General features: G+C 40.5%; 1 protein-coding gene and 1 long non-coding RNA gene across 2 annotated transcripts; one reads left to right on the forward strand and one right to left on the reverse strand.

Annotated features, from left to right (window-relative positions):
- Positions 1-6,048: 6,048 nt before the first annotated feature.
- On the reverse strand, positions 6,049-6,831 carry LOC135639956 (uncharacterized). Its single transcript, XR_010497111.1, has 2 exons — positions 6,681-6,831; positions 6,049-6,611 (listed from the first exon to the last, which is right to left on the reverse strand). It is a non-coding gene; the product is annotated as an uncharacterized LOC135639956 (long non-coding RNA).
- Positions 6,832-7,450: 619 nt separating this feature from the next.
- On the forward strand, positions 7,451-16,992 carry LOC135640440 (uncharacterized). The gene is made up of 3 exons (XM_065154871.1): positions 7,451-7,739; positions 10,096-11,121; positions 16,714-16,992. Exons 2-3 carry the CDS (start codon positions 10,101-10,103, stop codon positions 16,716-16,718), a joined length of 1,026 nt encoding a protein of 341 aa, XP_065010943.1. The 5' UTR covers positions 7,451-7,739; positions 10,096-10,100; the 3' UTR covers positions 16,719-16,992.
- Positions 16,993-17,786: the final 794 nt, after the last annotated feature.

Consider the following 17,786-nt stretch of genomic DNA (forward strand, 5'->3'; position numbering starts at 1 on the left):
ATAGCCTTAAGGTTGAAGGCTACACTGACTCAAGTTTTCAGTCTGATGGCGATGATAGCAAGTCAAATTCAGGGTATGTGTACACCTTGAATGGAGGAGCAGTGTGTTGGAAGAGTTCCAAGCAAAATACCACTGCTGACTCAACCACAGAGGCGGAGTATATTGCTGCATCAGATGCAGCAAAGGAGGGAGTCTGGTTGAAGATGTTCATCACAGATTTGAGAGTCGTTCTGGATAGCGAGAAGTCGACTTCCTTATATTGCGACAACTATGGGGCGATTACTCGAATAAGGGAACCCGGGTCTCATCAGAAGTGTTCTGAGGAGGTTCCAACTTATCAGAGAGATCATAACCCGAGGAGATGTAGTAGTGGAAATAGTTCCATCCGAAGATAACATTGCAGATCCACTGACAAAGTCGTTGTCTCAGATTGTCTTTGAGCATCACAGGGGTCTGATGGGGATCATACACATAGATGATTGGCTTTAGGTCAAGTGGGAGATTGCTAGTCATAGGTGCCCAGCAAGCCAATCACGTGAGTGATGGCACGTGTGACTTGATACAGAATCATTTTGCTTATTATATATTGGCATATATCACTTTATAACTATTGCATAAATGCATATATATATATTGTAATGTCCTTGGATTTGTGCAATGGGAATCGGATCGTGATGAGATCACGATAATGAGATCGATTCACCTGTAAACACATATCCTAAATAATCCCGGTCATAGGTTACTCGAGAGGGACATCGTGATAACCGGACAGACTGGTGTGGTGTATACCCGTCCATATGATGGATGCAGCTGGTCTCATAGCTGCTCGTGTAGGGACACTAGGGATACAGTACAGGTGCTCATTAGAGAATGAGTTCACTGATTGATCCGCTTACGGAATGCTGGATGGTTGATGATGCCTTATTGTCAGACAGCGATTTCGTAGTCCTAGTGGTGTATCTAGTCCTTAGACTTGAGACACCAAGGATGTCCTGTATGAGTGCTCCACTCTTTGATACCAGACTTATAGGTTTGGCTGTCCTAGATCTAGTACAGTTGGTCCTTGGGAGTGATAGTCGACCTTACGAGGGCTATTGAGTGTCGATAGAGGATCATCCACTCTCGGTATCATGAGAGGAATATCCCATGTGTTCTTGATCAGACAAATCCCTAGCTAGGGTCATTCGGGTTGAGAGAGAAAGAGTTCTCCGGGAGAATCCGATTAGAGCGAGACTCGAGTAGAAACCGTATGGGTCTGACAACACCATGCTCGATATACGGTCTCTGGGATATTAGATGGATGAGGGACTATAGGTACACGATAACTGAGGACAGACAGGTCCAATGGATTGGATTCCCCTGTATCATCTGGGGACTACGGCGTAGTGGCCTAGTACGTCCGTAGTCGATGAGTCGAGTGAATTATTACAGAGATAATAATTCATTGAGTTGGAAGGAGTTCTGACAGGTATGACTCACGGCCAGCTCGATATTGGGCCTGGAGGGTCACACACATATGGTAGGCATTGCGATGAGTAGAGGTTCGGATATGAGATATCCGACGGAGCCCTTATCTTATTGGATGCATATCCAATACCCACTAGGGGAGGACCCATTAGGGTTTGACAGGGGACCTCTATAAATATGAGGGATTTAGAGCCTCATAGGCTAGAGTCTTTGCTTGCCTTTCCTATTCTCCTCTCCCTCTCCACCTCAGAGTAGGCCTGGAGTTTTGAGGAGCATCGTCGCAACCCTGCTGTGTGGATCACCGCTAGAGAGGAGGACGCTTGACCTCCTCACCCTCTCCTAAGGATCTGCAAGGAAACAGGGATATATGATCTCCCTAGGTAACACAATCTGCTCTATACGCAGTTTTGAGTTTCGCGGATTTTGCGCACCAATCTTCGCACGACGACGAACATCTTTTTGGGAATCGGGGATTTTGTTTTCTTGTTCTTCCGTTGCGCATGTGATGTCGCCCCCAAGATTTCCCAACACGAATCACCCCTGTTTCAAGCATCTCCTTTATAATATTTTTAATTTCATCCTTCTAGAGATGAGGATAATGGTACAACCGAGCGTTTACTGGTGGCTTGCTCGGAAGAATTGGAATCCTATGGTCATGTTGCCGAGTAGGAGGAACACCACACAACTCAACAAAAATGTCGGCAAATTCATTAAGAAATTGGATGAGATTTTGATCTTCAATTTCTATTTTCTTTGCCTTTGGTTGCTGTTAGAGATGTATGAAAAAGCTACCATTTACCTTGTGTAAAACTTTCTCCATTTATTGGGTCGAAACGGTGGTTCCTGCGTAGGATGATCTGTTTACCTTTGCAATAATATTTCATAATTAATTTGGAAAAGTTCCAAGAGACATCATCTAGCATCGTCAGCCATTCTATGCCAAGCATGGCCTCATAGTCATCAATTAGCAGGAGGAAGAAGTTGATGATAATTTCTTGGTCTTGTAGTAATAGTTTCACCTGCGGGCAACTTTGGTCGCACTTTAGGATTCTACCGTCAGCAACCTTTATGTCGAACTTGCTGTAACCTTCAATGTGGAGTACCATCCAAGCAGCAACCTTACTGTTTAGGAAGTTATTAGTGCTGCTAGTGTTGATTAGAACAGTGATTAGTTGTTGTTTAAGAAGGCCTCCAACTTTCATCATTTGCGGGTTTGAGTAGCCGACTAGCGCGTGTACCATAAAGTCGGTTGGTTGTAGCTCTTCTTCCATATCTTCTTCTTTATGTTCAAGGCTCTCTTCTAGATGTTTAATAACCTCTTCTTCTACTAGTTCAATCACAAGAAGTCTCCCTATTTTACAATGATGCCCGTGGCTCCATGGTTCGTCGCAATGCTAACATAACCCCTTCGTATATCGCTCCCAAAGATCTTCTCTTGTCAACCTTTTTGTTGCAGGGGCTTGGCTGATAGTAGGGGGCACTGAGGGCTTTAGTATTTCTGGTCAGGGAGTGACCCTTGTCCTCCGGGCTTCGTGGTTCAATTTCTCCTTTTAAAGTTGTGCGAAAGAGATGGCTATCATAAGTGTGTACGGTTATCGCGCTTTAACTTCTCCCTAGATCTCTGACTTCAAGCCCTCAATAAAGGTCCCCAATAGTTATTTTTCAGATCAATCATGAGTTTGATTAGATAACCTTTCAAATATGGTTTGGCACTCCTAAATGGTGGAGGTTTGTCAGATCTTAGCTAGTTGTCCGTTAATGTTCTCGTAATCGGTTGGTCCGAAGCGGATCAGCAGTCTTTATTTAAATTGTCACCATGAGAGGACTCTATGAGTGTGTTCAAACTAGTCAAACCATTGTATGGCATCTCCTTTAAGATGTACAGCCATAATTTCCACCATAGATGCGTCCGTAGTTTTGTGGTACCAAAAATATCGCTCTTTACGCGAGATCAAAACAATTGGGTCTCCTTCCCATCTAGGGAAGTCCACCCTTATGCATGGATAGTAGGGATCGGTCATAGAGCCTCCCCTCTCTTGGAAGTCATCTCTTCAGTTAGATCTCTCTCCTTGATGTGATTTCTTCGGGCTTGGTGGTTGGCCCAAACTGAGTTCGGTAAAGAGAGTGAATCTTATCCTTCATTTGCATCTCGAAAGCTTCGAATTTAGCATTGATTGCCTCCTCAGATGTCATAGTATATGCCTCCAAATTTGTAATTTTAAGATCTCTCTTTTGTTGTTGGGTTAAAGGCATGTATCGGTTGAGAAAAGTGGGCGGTCGAAAGGGTTGGTGGATTGGTGGATGTAGGCTGCGGTTTAGGCTCATTTTGTGGCTATTTTGGGTGCGGTTTTAGGGTATGGTTTAGTGGAGTTTTAGGGCTGTGATGGTAGTGGATGAAGGGTAGGGAAAAATTTTTTAGATCTATGGTAGATAGCAGCAAAGGTTTGATAGAAATCAGTGGAAGTTGCTGCAGATATTTGTTGTCTTGTAAGAGCAGAATTGTCATCGAAGAAACAGCTATTTCTCGATGAAATTTCTAGCAAAAACTGAGAGATTTGAGGAGAGAATTTGACAGCAAAATCTCAGTTTAGATAACAACAATAATGATAAATTTAATTAAGAAAATTTTAGAAGTATAACAACAAGAAAATTGGTGCAAGTTGTGATATCAAAATTCTCGTCGAAAAATTTCAATGGTTGCGACAAAAATTCGCAGCAACACAAAAATATTTTTAGAGATGAATTTCTCAATAAATTAATCTTAGATGGAATCCAAGATAATTTATGAAGCGTATAAGAAATTTTATTCATAAAGGTTAGCAAATAGATCGGTTAAAGGCAACAATATGTGGCTGAAATTTTCTATGGCATTCCTTTGTTTGCAAAGATGATAACTTTTACGATAAAAGGAATTCACAGCATAGGATAGATAAGAAGACTTATTCATGGTATTTCAAATAGAAAATTGTAGCAGTAAAAGGTATTGGTGATAGGAGAATACCAGATCTCTTGATGCAATTGGAGGTGACGGTAGTAGGTTGATTTGATCTATGGCAAAAGATGACGGTGGAGATGGTGATGTTAAGAGCAATTGTGGGAATTGCTTGGCTGGTAGTGGGCGGCAGAGCTGATAGCAAAAGCAACAAGATTGCTGCTCTGGTACCAGATGATAGAACCCTAAAGGAATTCTATGTATATTGATCTTTGAGGGGGATCAACCGTTGGAATACTATAGGGGTTCCTCCCTCCTAGAAGTTGGCCAAATGGCTACAATTGTAGATAGATCTTATTCCCAAAGAGATGGAGGCAACATGTTTATATGAGGCTCCAAACCCTAGCCCTAGAGGCTGCTTCCCAAGTGAGTTATCCCTTTTGCCCTCAACCCTAACCAACTGGCCTAATAAAAGGGGGCGACGGTTAGGAAGCCCAAAGGCTCAAATATAAACCCAAGCCACTCTTCTTTATAGGATAGAGGCTGCTAGGTGGGGTTTATTATAATCTCATAGGGTTTTATTTGTTGCTTATTGGTTGAGTATGACTCAACCCTACTAGGGTCCTATCACCCATGGCCCGAAGTCTTCTGTCGATACGTCGACCGATCCTCCTGCTCGATATCTAATCTTCTGACATGTTCTACTTTGACCCAACATGATTCTTATTACTTTTAATTGTCTCTCCCTGATCGAAGCTTCCTGCATTTGTCACGACCCGGGTCTGATGAGCTAACTGGCCGATAACTCCATTTTGGTCCTTGCAACCACGGACCAAAATGCTTAAGCCGGAGGTAACGTAGTACACTCATCAGGCCCTTATAAGCTAATCACACACATTCCCCACTTCCGATGTGGGACTAATGGGATATTACACTATCCCCAACCCAATAGCTTGACGTCCTCGTCAAGGCCTGACATATCCCAGAACGAACCCTAGCATAGTGCATGTGAGGTTTAACTCAGTGGTGGCTCCACGCCGTGACGAGTTCTCTGACTCCATCCACGGGTAGCCCTTTCCTACTGCAGCCCTCTCACCCTGCCCTAATGCTAGGTCGGCTCTGATACCAAATGTCACGACCCGGGTCTGATGAGCTAACTGGCCGATAACTCCATTTTGGTCCTTGCAACCACGGACCAAAATGCTTAAGCCGGAGGTAACGTAGTACACTCATCAGGCCCTTATAAGCTAATCACACACATTCCCCACTTCCGATGTGGGACTAATGGGATATTACACTGTCAAGGCCTGACATATCCCAGATCGAACCCTAGCATAGTGCATGTGAGGTTTAACTCAGTGGTGGCTCCACGCCGTGACGAGTTCTCTGACTCCATCCACGGGTAGCCCTTTCCTACTGCAGCCCTCTCACCCTGCCCTAATGCTAGGTCGGCTCTGATACCAAATCTTTCAATCCATATATCAAGGAAAGGTCTACGAGTCTAGTTTCCAATGAAATCAGTTTTGAACAAATCAGAGTTTCCACAAAGACTTATAGGCAGCTCGGTATCAAAAGGTCAGAATCTCAGAAGTTGCACAGATTCGAATCGTTACGTCTAAACAGGAGATATAACAAATGCAAGGCTAGAATGATTCAAAGTTCCTCATATTCAAAGCAAATGTAGAGATAAAAATGGCAGTGAGGAACAAATCAGGATACTTGCAAGAGAAAAGATTAGAAAGCTTGCAATAGAAAAGGTTAGAACACTTGCAATAAGACATATCAGAGTAATTATAGGAGAAACGATCAGGGAACTTGCAATAGAAAGGATCGAAACAAGCGGGAAACTTGCCTTTCAAATATTTTGATCTGAATATCCAAGGAAGGTGCCAATCCAATCTTTCTACTTTTCCTCCGTGTCCTCTCTCTGTTTCGTTTTGTGCTCCCGTTTTCTTCCTTTCTTCGCAACTACACCACGTGTCGAACATCGAGGCACAGTCACCTGCTCTCTCTTACTCTCATTCCTTCTTTTTCTTTCCCAAACACAGCTGCCACAGCCGCCGTCGCTGCCGCTGCCACAATCGCAGCCACGACCGCAACTGCGGTCACAACCGCAGCCCCCTTCCACTGCACTATTTCCTTCTTCCCTTCTCTCGTTCCTACTCTTTCTCTTTCCCAAAAGCAGCTACTGCAGCTACTGCAGCCACCACCGCTGCCGCAGCTACCGCAGCCAACGTCGCAGCCGCCGCCGGAGTCGCAGCCACGGCCGCAGCCACCACACTCGCAGCCTCTTCTTCCTCCCCTGCTCATCTTCCTCTCCTTCTTCTCTTCCAACTGCAGCTGCCATCGCCGCAGCCGTAGCCCCTTCTCTTCTTCCTCTCCTTCCCTTCTTCCTTTCTCTTCTTCTTCCTTTCCTTCTCTTCTTTCCCAGCTGCATGCTAATCATAACTCCATTTTGGTCTGATGAGCTAACTGGCCGATAACTCCATTTTGGTCTGATGAGCTAACTGGCCGATAACTCCATTTTGGTCCTTGCAACCACGGACCAAAATGCTTAAGCCGGAGGTTACGTAGTACACTCATCAGGCCCTTATGAGCTAATCATACACATTCCCCACTTCCGATGTGGGACTAATGGGATATTACACTATCCCCAACCCAATTAGCTTGACGTCCTCGTCAAGGCCTGACATATCCCAGATCGAACCCTAGCATAGTGCATGTGAGGTTTAACTCAGTGGTGGCTCCACGCCGTGACGAGTTCTCTGACTCCATCCACGGGTAGCCCTTTCCTACTGCAGCCCTCTCACCCTGCCCTAATGCTAGGTCGGCTCTGATACCAAATCTTTCAATCCATATATCAAGGAAAGGTCTACGAGTCTAGTTTCCAATGAAATCAGTTTTGAACAAATCAGAGTTTCCACAAAGACTTATAGGCAGCGAATTTTCGTATAATATTTCTGGTGATAATGTAAGCATCTATTTTTAATTGACACAAGAAATAGAGTATGAATCAGAGGTAACTTATTTTTAAGATTTGGGAGATCTGTTCAAAAAAAAAAAGAAAGAATCTGAGGACCTATATGTAAACCCTAAGGACCTAATCGTGAATATGATAAAAACGAGGACTAAACTGCAAAATGCACCAAATGACAAATTCCACCGCTTAAGCCTCTCTGCCTTCGTTGTTAAGGAAGCAGAGGAGGCAGCTCGTGGGTGACCAGGGAAAGAAAAGAAGAAAAAGAAGAAGAAGAAGAAGAAGGAGAAGAGAAAGAAAATTTGGGGCTTTTAGGGTTTTTGCTTTAATCTTGTTACTTCGGGTCAAAATTTGCAAAGGCAAGTGTTCTAACCCCATCCTACATAAGTATTTGACTCTGTTTTTATGTTGATTCAAAATAAATTGGAAGATTTCTATTGAGAGACTGATATATCTCTCTTTGGACTTAAACCATGGATTCTGAAAGTCTTTCGGTGAACTGACCCCTAAGCACTATTTCGGCTATAAGTTTTAATATAGAATGAGAATTCAGGCAGGAACTATTTTGTTTGAAATTAGACTCGTATGTGTTTCTTTTGACACCGATTTTGTAGATTTTGGACACCGAATACTTACCCAAAAATTTGTTTCAAAAGAGCCTATAGACGCTGTAAAACAGAGTTCAGATTTCTGACCTTTCGATACTAAAACGCCTATAACTTCCTGTTGAAAATTCTGATTTGTATCAAACTGATTTTATTTGAAACTAGACTTGAAATTCTCTCTTTTGACATATAGTTTGAAAATTTTGGAGTTCAATTGCCCACCCTATCGTCTGTTGATTCCGACCCTATAAATTCTGTAACACAGTGATTGTGATTTTGACCTTGTGTTACCAAATCAGAGGTAACTCAGTGTTGGGAGCCCTGTTTCATATGAAATCTGTTCCATCTTAATATAGATTGATATATGATTCGACCATAGCCTTATTATGGGTATTGGAGCATAATTGTTATTCTAAAATATTTGTTTGATGTGCCACTGGAATTCTGTCCGAAATCGAGCTTTGGTCGATTTCGCGTATTTGGTTCCATTCCTTTGGATATCTGAATTTGTCTAACCTTCTTATTGGAATTGAGCTGATTATGATTGCTTGGAATCCCTGTACACTCTTGCTTTCAATTCTTTCCTAAAATGAATACTTTTGTGAGAGATTTGTTCCTTGCATCATTGTTTTGAAAAGGCACATGTACGTTTGGTTGTTCCGCGTGTGCTTCCGTTATATGCTGCTTATTGTTGAAACTGCCTTCTTGTACTCTGGTGTGTGGGATATTGTGAACCTTTGCCAGAAATGGTAAAGGGAGTTGTGAACCTTTGCCAGAAATGGAAAAGGGAGTTGTGAACCTTTGCCAGAAATGGTAAAGGGAGTTGTGAACCTTTGCCAGAAATGGTAAAGGGAGTTGTGAACCTTTGCCAGAAATGGTAAAGGGAGTTATGCATAGAGCCTGCGATGCTCTGCCGGCCCCCTCTGACTTCACCTAGACGTGGGTGGATGGAGCTCCCAGACGTGGGAGACTTTTGTCAGGTGGTCATTCAGAAATGGATGAATCACATTCTGACTGAGATCCCACTACACCCTCTATATGTTTGATATGACATCCAGAGTTTTGGTGAGTTATTTCTGTTCGTGCTCTGGATAAGTATGATATGATTGCAACGTCAAGGACGACGTTTGAGCTTCTGTACGACATATGAGTTTGATATGCTCTGAAATGCTTCATTCACTATTGAGTTTGCTTCGTAATGTTCCATAGATCGTTGATGTGTTCTGGAACATTTTATATGCCATTGATAAGCTCCGATATGTTTCCTTTGTTTCTGATATGCTCCAATTACTCTATGCCCCATCTGTCAGGAACCAAATATGTATGATTAAAAAGGACAATTATGATTCTGCTCCTAATGATATTATGTATACGAAATCGTATATTCTGCTTTTGTGTTTTGATACTGTATCTCTTTGGAAATTGTACTATTTTGATATGGATATGTTAGTCACTTGCTGAGCTCTTTATGCTCACCCCGTTTGTTGATAAATTTTTCAGGATAGCGTATCGCTTGCTTAAATGTTAAGAATGGGCTGAGGCAGTGGAAAGTTTAGAAGACGTTGGGCAGAACTTTTGTTAGCATATATGTAGTTGTGTATAAGCTACCTTGCATCTAATGAAATGTGACTATGAATCTAAACCTGTGGATTTTGTGTAAGTTAAAGGATCCCTCATGTATAGGGTTTTGGAATGTTAAATTAAATTTGTGTAATGATATGAACTTATGGTAAATCGATGATTGTGGTGACTGCATAGATTTCCCCACTTGTGGACTTATATTGTGGTTTTTATTTTGATGAGTCGGGTTCAGATGGTATAAATTTTCGAGTGATGTGTGCTATGTTTATGAATTGCACAGGGATATGAATTGGTAGATTATAGAAGCGAAATTTTTTATTTGAATGTTTTCTTAGTGACCTCAAATGTGTGTTTGGATCCTGGGTTAGTTGTGACGAAAGATTTTAAATATCATGTATATTTTTAGGGGTGTGACAGAGGTGGTATCAGAGCATGATTTGAGAATCACTAAGAATGTTATGTTTTTTTTTGAGGTTTATTGACTATCATTTAGAGATTGATCAAAGAAAATGTTCTTTTGATGTTTTAGGAAGCAAGGATGACGAGATCATCTGGTTCTCCTGTTGCATCTACTACTGATCAATTGAGTGGTATTATGCGGACTTTGGAGACTATGGCACAAGTGATGCAACAACAACAACAACCTGTCCAACAAGGAAGTAATGATGGAATAGAGACATCAAACCGGACGGGGTTGGGAATTGGACAGTTTAAGAAGCTTAGTCCTCCCAGTTTCAGTGGTGAGTCTGATCCAATGGTGGCGGAACGATGGATGATGCAGATAGAGAAAATATTTGATGCCCTAAGTTACTCTGATGAACGAAAGGTTTTTCTTGCCACCTTTATGCTGGAAGGAGAAGCTGAACACTGGTGGAGAATGATTAAGAGGATGTCTGAAATCAAACATGAGCAAATGACATGGAAGTTATTCCAAGAAAAGTTTTACGACAAATATTTTCCCGATTGTATGAGAGAGCAAAAAGAATTGGAGTTCTTGAACCTTATCCAGGGAAGTATGACGGTTACAAAGTATGAATCTAGATTTACTGAGCTCTCCAGGTTTGCCACACATATGACTGATGATGAATCTAGAAAGGCAAGAAGGTTTGAAAGGGGATTACGGCCAGCAATAAGAAGCCGAATGTCAGCTTTAAAATTACAAACATATGCTGATACGGTAGAAAGAGCTTTGAAAATTGAAAGAGACATGGAAGAAATTCAAGAAATCATTGGCAAGAACCAAAGGGACAAATTTACTAGCAAAAGCAGGAGAGAAAATAAATATGAAGATAGTAACAAGAGGTTTAAGACATCTGGATTTGAGAAAAGGAAACCATGGGGGAGGACTCAGTTATGTGAAAAATGTGGATCAAATCATGAAACGAGTCGGTGTTTTCGGGTGACTGGAGCATGTTTTAGTTGTGGAAAGCTAGGTCATCAAATAAAAGATTGCCCACTGAACAGGAAAAGAGAGCCACTGTCTCCTAGACCCTCAGCCCATGCTAGAGTGTACGCTATCACGGAACAAGATTCTAAAGCTTCTAAATCTGTGGTGGAAGGTATTCTTCATGTTTCTAAAAGAAATGCAAAAGTTTTGTTTGATCCCGGCTCCAACTTATCATTTGTTTCACAACACTTTGCTTGTCACTTGAATATTCTACCTAAACCCCTGGATTATATCCTATATGTAACAACTGCTGTTGGAGATTCATTGGCAACAAACGTAGTCTACCCATCTTGTTTGATCTCTATTGGAGACCATGAACTCCTTGCTGATTTGATTCTCCTAGAGATCCAGGGTTTTGATATTATACTTGGCATGGATTGGTTATCTTCTCATCACGCTAGTATTGACTGTTACAAAAAAATAATTACCTTCTGCATACCAGATCAGCCTATATTTTTCTTTGAGGGCATTAAGCATGATTTGCCTCCTTGCTTGATATCCGCACTTCAAGCTTATCATCTTATGCAGAAAGGTTGTCTTTGTTATATGGTGTGTGTAAAGGAGCATTCAAATCAGGAAACCCACATAGATGAAATTTCAGTGGTCAAAGAATTCCCTGATGTATTTCCTGATGACTTGCCTGGTTTACCTCTAGATAGAGAGGGTGAATTTGCTATTGATCTAGTCCCCAGTACAACCCCAATATCTAAGCCTCCCTACAGAATGGCACCACTTGAGTTAGAAGAATTAAAGAAGCAAATACAAGAATTATTAGATAAGGGTTTCATACGACCCAGTGTATCCCCATGGGGTGCTCCGGTACTATTAGTGAAGAAGAAGGATGGAACATTGAGGCTTTGTATTGATTATAGACAGTTGAATCAGGTGACCATCAAAAACAAATATCCCATACCTAGAATTGATGATTTGTTTGATCAACTGCAGGGTGCACAAGTATTCTCTAAGATTGACCTGAGGTCAGGTTACTATCAGTTGAGGATCAAAGAGGAGGATATTTCAAAAACAGCCTTCAGAACTCGATATGGTCATTATGAATTCTTGGTGATGCCTTTTGGTTTGACTAATGCCCCTGCAGCTTTTATGGAACTAATGAATAGGACATTTCAACAGCTCTTGGATATCTGTGTAATTGTATTTATTGATGACATATTGGTGTATTCAAGGAGTAATCAGGAGCATGAGGAACACTTGAGGAAGGTATTGTCCATACTAAGAGAAAAGAAGTTGTATGCAAAGTTCAGCAAATGTGAATTTTGGTTGAATGAAGTTGCCTTCTTAGGCCATGTGATTTCAGGAAAGGGTATATCTGTTGATCCAAGGAAAATAGAAGCTGTAGTTGAATGGGAAGTACCAACAAATGTGACAGAAGTTAGGAGCTTCTTGGGCATGGCAGGTTATTATAGGAGATTTGTGGAGGGATTTTCTCGAATTGCTCAACCTCTCACCAAACTCACTAAGAAGAATATGAAATTTGTATGGGGTGATGATTGTGAGCAAAGTTTTCAAGAGTTAAAAAGAAGATTGACTAGTGCCCCTATTCTCACTATTCCAAGGGGTAATGATGAGTTTGTAGTTTATACTGATGCTTCAAGTAAGGGCCTAGGATGTGTTTTGATGCAGGAAGGGAGAGTAATTGCGTATGCTTCTAGGCAACTTAAAGGTTATGAACTGAATTACCCAACTCATGATTTGGAATTGGCAGCAATTATTTTTGCTTTAAAGATTTGGAGACATTATTTGTATGGTCGGCAGTTTGAAATCTTTACTGATCACAAGAGTTTAAAATATATTTTCACTCAGAAAGAGTTAAACATGAGGCAGCGAAGATGGATTGAACTTCTGAAGGATTATGATTGTACCATCCGTTATCACCCGGGCAAAGCCAATGTTGTAGCTGATGCACTTAGTAGGAAATCTACAAGTTTTATGGCTAGTCTGGTCGTGAAGCAATGGAAGCTAATAGAAGAAAATTTTGATTTGAAAGCTTTGAGGAAAGAGCAAGACTCGATGATTCTGATGGCCTCCATTCAAGTGCAGTCTGATCTTATGCAACAAATTAAGGAAGGACAATTACGAGATCCACATTTAATCTACTTGAGGAGTGAAGTAGAAAAGGGATTGAAGCCACAATTTCAAATTTCAAAGGATGGCCTATTGAGATTTGGGGAGAGAGTATGTGTACCAAATGAACTAGTTATCAAGAATCAAATCCTAACTGAAAGTCATACTTCAAAGTACACCCTACACCCTGGGAGCACTAAGATGTATAGAGATCTTCGAAGTCATTATTGGTGGAAAGGCATGAAGAAAGAAATGGCAATGTATGTTTCTAAATGTTTGACTTGTCAGCAAATCAAAGTGGAACACCAAAGACCTGGAGGGTTGTTGCAACCTTTAGTTATTCCTGAATGGAAATGGGAATGTATTACTATGGATTTTGTTTCAGGACTACCCAGAACCTCGAGGAAGCATGATGCTATTTGGGTTATCATTGATAGGTTAACAAAATCTGCGCATTTCCTACCGATTAATATGACTTATTCACTTGATAGACTTGCAGATTTATATGTTAATGAAGTAGTAAGACTTCATGGTATTCCAAAGGAGATTATCTCTGATAGAGACTCCAGATTTCTCTCTAGATTCTGGAGAAAATTGCAGGAGTCGATGGGCACTAAAGTCAAGTTTAGTACTGCATATCATCCTCAGACTGATGGTCAGTCAGAAAGAACAATTCAAACACTTGAGGATTTGCTTAGAGCCTATGTTATGGATTGGAAAGGTGAATGGGATAAGGATATTTCACTTGTTGAGTTCACGTATAATAATAGTTATCATTCAAGTATTCAGATGGCTCCTTATGAAGCTCTATATGGGCGAAAGTGCGTAACACCTGTATGTTGGGAGGAAGTTGGAGACAGAAAGCTATTAGCACCGGACAAGGTACAAGAAACTACCGAGAAAATTCAAGTAATAAGGAAAAGGTTAAAAACTGCTCAGAGTCGTCAAAAGAGTTATGCTGACAATAGAAGACGAGATATTGAGTTTGAAATCGGAGATTTTGTATTCTTAAAAGTCTCCCCTTCCAAAGGCATTATGAGGTTTGGGAAGAAAGGAAAATTAAGCCCAAGATTTATTGGACCTTTTGAGGTTCTTGAGAGGGTTGGTTCTGTCGCTTACAGGATTGCCTTGCCACCAGCATTGAGCCATGTCCATGATATATTTCATGTCTCGATGATTAGAAAGTATATGTATGACCCTTCTCACATCATTAAGTATGAGCTGGTGGAGTTCGATAAAGATCTATCCTATGTGGAAGAGCCTATTCAGATTATTGATAAGAAAGAAAAAGTCCTAAGGAATCGGGTCATCCCACTGGTTCAAGTAAATTGGAGACATCATTCTGGAGAAGAGACAACTTGGGAGCTAGAAGAGGAAATGAAAAAGGTGTATCCTCGTCTTTTCATCGAATAGAGGTACGATAAATTTAGAGGACTAAATTTTTCTTTTAAGGGGGGGAGAGTGTAACACCCCTCATTTCCGAATTTTCGTATAATATTTCTGGTGATAATGTAAGCATCTATTTTTAATTGACACAAGAAATAGAGTATGAATCAGAGGTAACTTATTTTTAAGATTTGGGAGATCTGTTCAAAAAAAAAAAGAAAGAATCTGAGGACCTATATGTAAACCCTAAGGACCTAATCGTGAATATGATAAAAACGAGGACTAAACTGCAAAATGCACCAAATGACAAATTCCACCGCTTAAGCCTCTCTGCCTTCGTTGTTAAGGAAGCAGAGGAGGCAGCTCGTGGGTGACCAGGGAAAGAAAAGAAGAAAAAGAAGAAGAAGAAGAAGAAGGAGAAGAGAAAGAAAATTTGGGGCTTTTAGGGTTTTTGCTTTAATCTTGTTACTTCGGGTCAAAATTTGCAAAGGCAAGTGTTCTAACCCCATCCTACATAAGTATTTGACTCTGTTTTTATGTTGATTCAAAATAAATTGGAAGATTTCTATTGAGAGACTGATATATCTCTCTTTGGACTTAAACCATGGATTCTGAAAGTCTTTCGGTGAACTGACCCCTAAGCACTATTTCGGCTATAAGTTTTAATATAGAATGAGAATTCAGGCAGGAACTATTTTGTTTGAAATTAGACTCGTATGTGTTTCTTTTGACACCGATTTTGTAGATTTTGGACACCGAATACTTACCCAAAAATTTGTTTCAAAAGAGCCTATAGACGCTGTAAAACAGAGTTCAGATTTCTGACCTTTCGATACTAAAACGCCTATAACTTCCTGTTGAAAATTCTGATTTGTATCAAACTGATTTTATTTGAAACTAGACTTGAAATTCTCTCTTTTGACATATAGTTTGAAAATTTTGGAGTTCAATTGCCCACCCTATCGTCTGTTGATTCCGACCCTATAAATTCTGTAACACAGTGATTGTGATTTTGACCTTGTGTTACCAAATCAGAGGTAACTCAGTGTTGGGAGCCCTGTTTCATATGAAATCTGTTCCATCTTAATATAGATTGATATATGATTCGACCATAGCCTTATTATGGGTATTGGAGCATAATTGTTATTCTAAAATATTTGTTTGATGTGCCACTGGAATTCTGTCCGAAATCGAGCTTTGGTCGATTTCGCGTATTTGGTTCCATTCCTTTGGATATCTGAATTTGTCTAACCTTCTTATTGGAATTGAGCTGATTATGATTGCTTGGAATCCCTGTACACTCTTGCTTTCAATTCTTTCCTAAAATGAATACTTTTGTGAGAGATTTGTTCCTTGCATCATTGTTTTGAAAAGGCACATGTACGTTTGGTTGTTCCGCGTGTGCTTCCGTTATATGCTGCTTATTGTTGAAACTGCCTTCTTGTACTCTGGTGTGTGGGATATTGTGAACCTTTGCCAGAAATGGTAAAGGGAGTTGTGAACCTTTGCCAGAAATGGAAAAGGGAGTTGTGAACCTTTGCCAGAAATGGTAAAGGGAGTTGTGAACCTTTGCCAGAAATGGTAAAGGGAGTTGTGAACCTTTGCCAGAAATGGTAAAGGGAGTTATGCATAGAGCCTGCGATGCTCTGCCGGCCCCCTCTGACTTCACCTAGACGTGGGTGGATGGAGCTCCCAGACGTGGGAGACTTTTGTCAGGTGGTCATTCAGAAATGGATGAATCACATTCTGACTGAGATCCCACTACACCCTCTATATGTTTGATATGACATCCAGAGTTTTGGTGAGTTATTTCTGTTCGTGCTCTGGATAAGTATGATATGATTGCAACGTCAAGGACGACGTTTGAGCTTCTGTACGACATATGAGTTTGATATGCTCTGAAATGCTTCATTCACTATTGAGTTTGCTTCGTAATGTTCCATAGATCGTTGATGTGTTCTGGAACATTTTATATGCCATTGATAAGCTCCGATATGTTTCCTTTGTTTCTGATATGCTCCAATTACTCTATGCCCCATCTGTCAGGAACCAAATATGTATGATTAAAAAGGACAATTATGATTCTGCTCCTAATGATATTATGTATACGAAATCGTATATTCTGCTTTTGTGTTTTGATACTGTATCTCTTTGGAAATTGTACTATTTTGATATGGATATGTTAGTCACTTGCTGAGCTCTTTATGCTCACCCCGTTTGTTGATAAATTTTTCAGGATAGCGTATCGCTTGCTTAAATGTTAAGAATGGGCTGAGGCAGTGGAAAGTTTAGAAGACGTTGGGCAGAACTTTTGTTAGCATATATGTAGTTGTGTATAAGCTACCTTGCATCTAATGAAATGTGACTATGAATCTAAACCTGTGGATTTTGTGTAAGTTAAAGGATCCCTCATGTATAGGGTTTTGGAATGTTAAATTAAATTTGTGTAATGATATGAACTTATGGTAAATCGATGATTGTGGTGACTGCATAGATTTCCCCACTTGTGGACTTATATTGTGGTTTTTATTTTGATGAGTCGGGTTCAGATGGTATAAATTTTCGAGTGATGTGTGCTATGTTTATGAATTGCACAGGGATATGAATTGGTAGATTATAGAAGCGAAATTTTTTATTTGAATGTTTTCTTAGTGACCTCAAATGTGTGTTTGGATCCTGGGTTAGTTGTGACGAAAGATTTTAAATATCATGTATATTTTTAGGGGTGTGACAGCATTACTCAAAACGCAAATCAAATAAATACTATCAATTGATTTCATCATCAAAATCCACGATTCAACATATCCAACGAACTTGCACCGCTTAATCCTCAATTCCAACATATCGGGGTTGTGTCTTTTAATACGGGCAGAGTAGCCCCAAATCCTAACAACCTTAAGATTAGGCTTCTTCCCTTTCTATATCTCACATGGTGTAGACATTACCGACTTAGTTGGAACTCTATTCAGAAGGTAAACTAGGGTCTCTAAGGCGTATCCACAAAATGAGATAGGTAGGTCAGCGAAGCTCATCATGGATCGCACCATGTCTAACATTGCATGATTCCTCCTTTTAGATACACCATTGAGCTGAGGTGTATAAGAAGATATCCATTGGGATAGAATCTCATGGTCCTTGAGGAATTAGGTGAACTGTATACTCAAGTACTCAACTCCTTAATCTCATCGAAGAGTCTTAATACTCTTTCCAGTATGGTTCTCCACTTCATTCTTATACTCTCTAAATTTCTTGAATGCCTCAAACTTGTACTTCATTAAGTACACATGTCCGAGAGATCATTAGTAAAGG

The sequence above is a fragment of the Musa acuminata genome, chromosome BXJ3-6 (genome assembly GCF_036884655.1).
Source record: "Musa acuminata AAA Group cultivar baxijiao chromosome BXJ3-6, Cavendish_Baxijiao_AAA, whole genome shotgun sequence".
Taxonomy (NCBI): domain Eukaryota; kingdom Viridiplantae; phylum Streptophyta; class Magnoliopsida; order Zingiberales; family Musaceae; genus Musa; species Musa acuminata.

Coding starts and splice junctions, on each gene's coding strand:
- LOC135640440 (XM_065154871.1), top strand. CDS start 10,101: ATGACGAGATCATCTGGTTCTCCTGTTGCATCTACTACTGATCAATTG.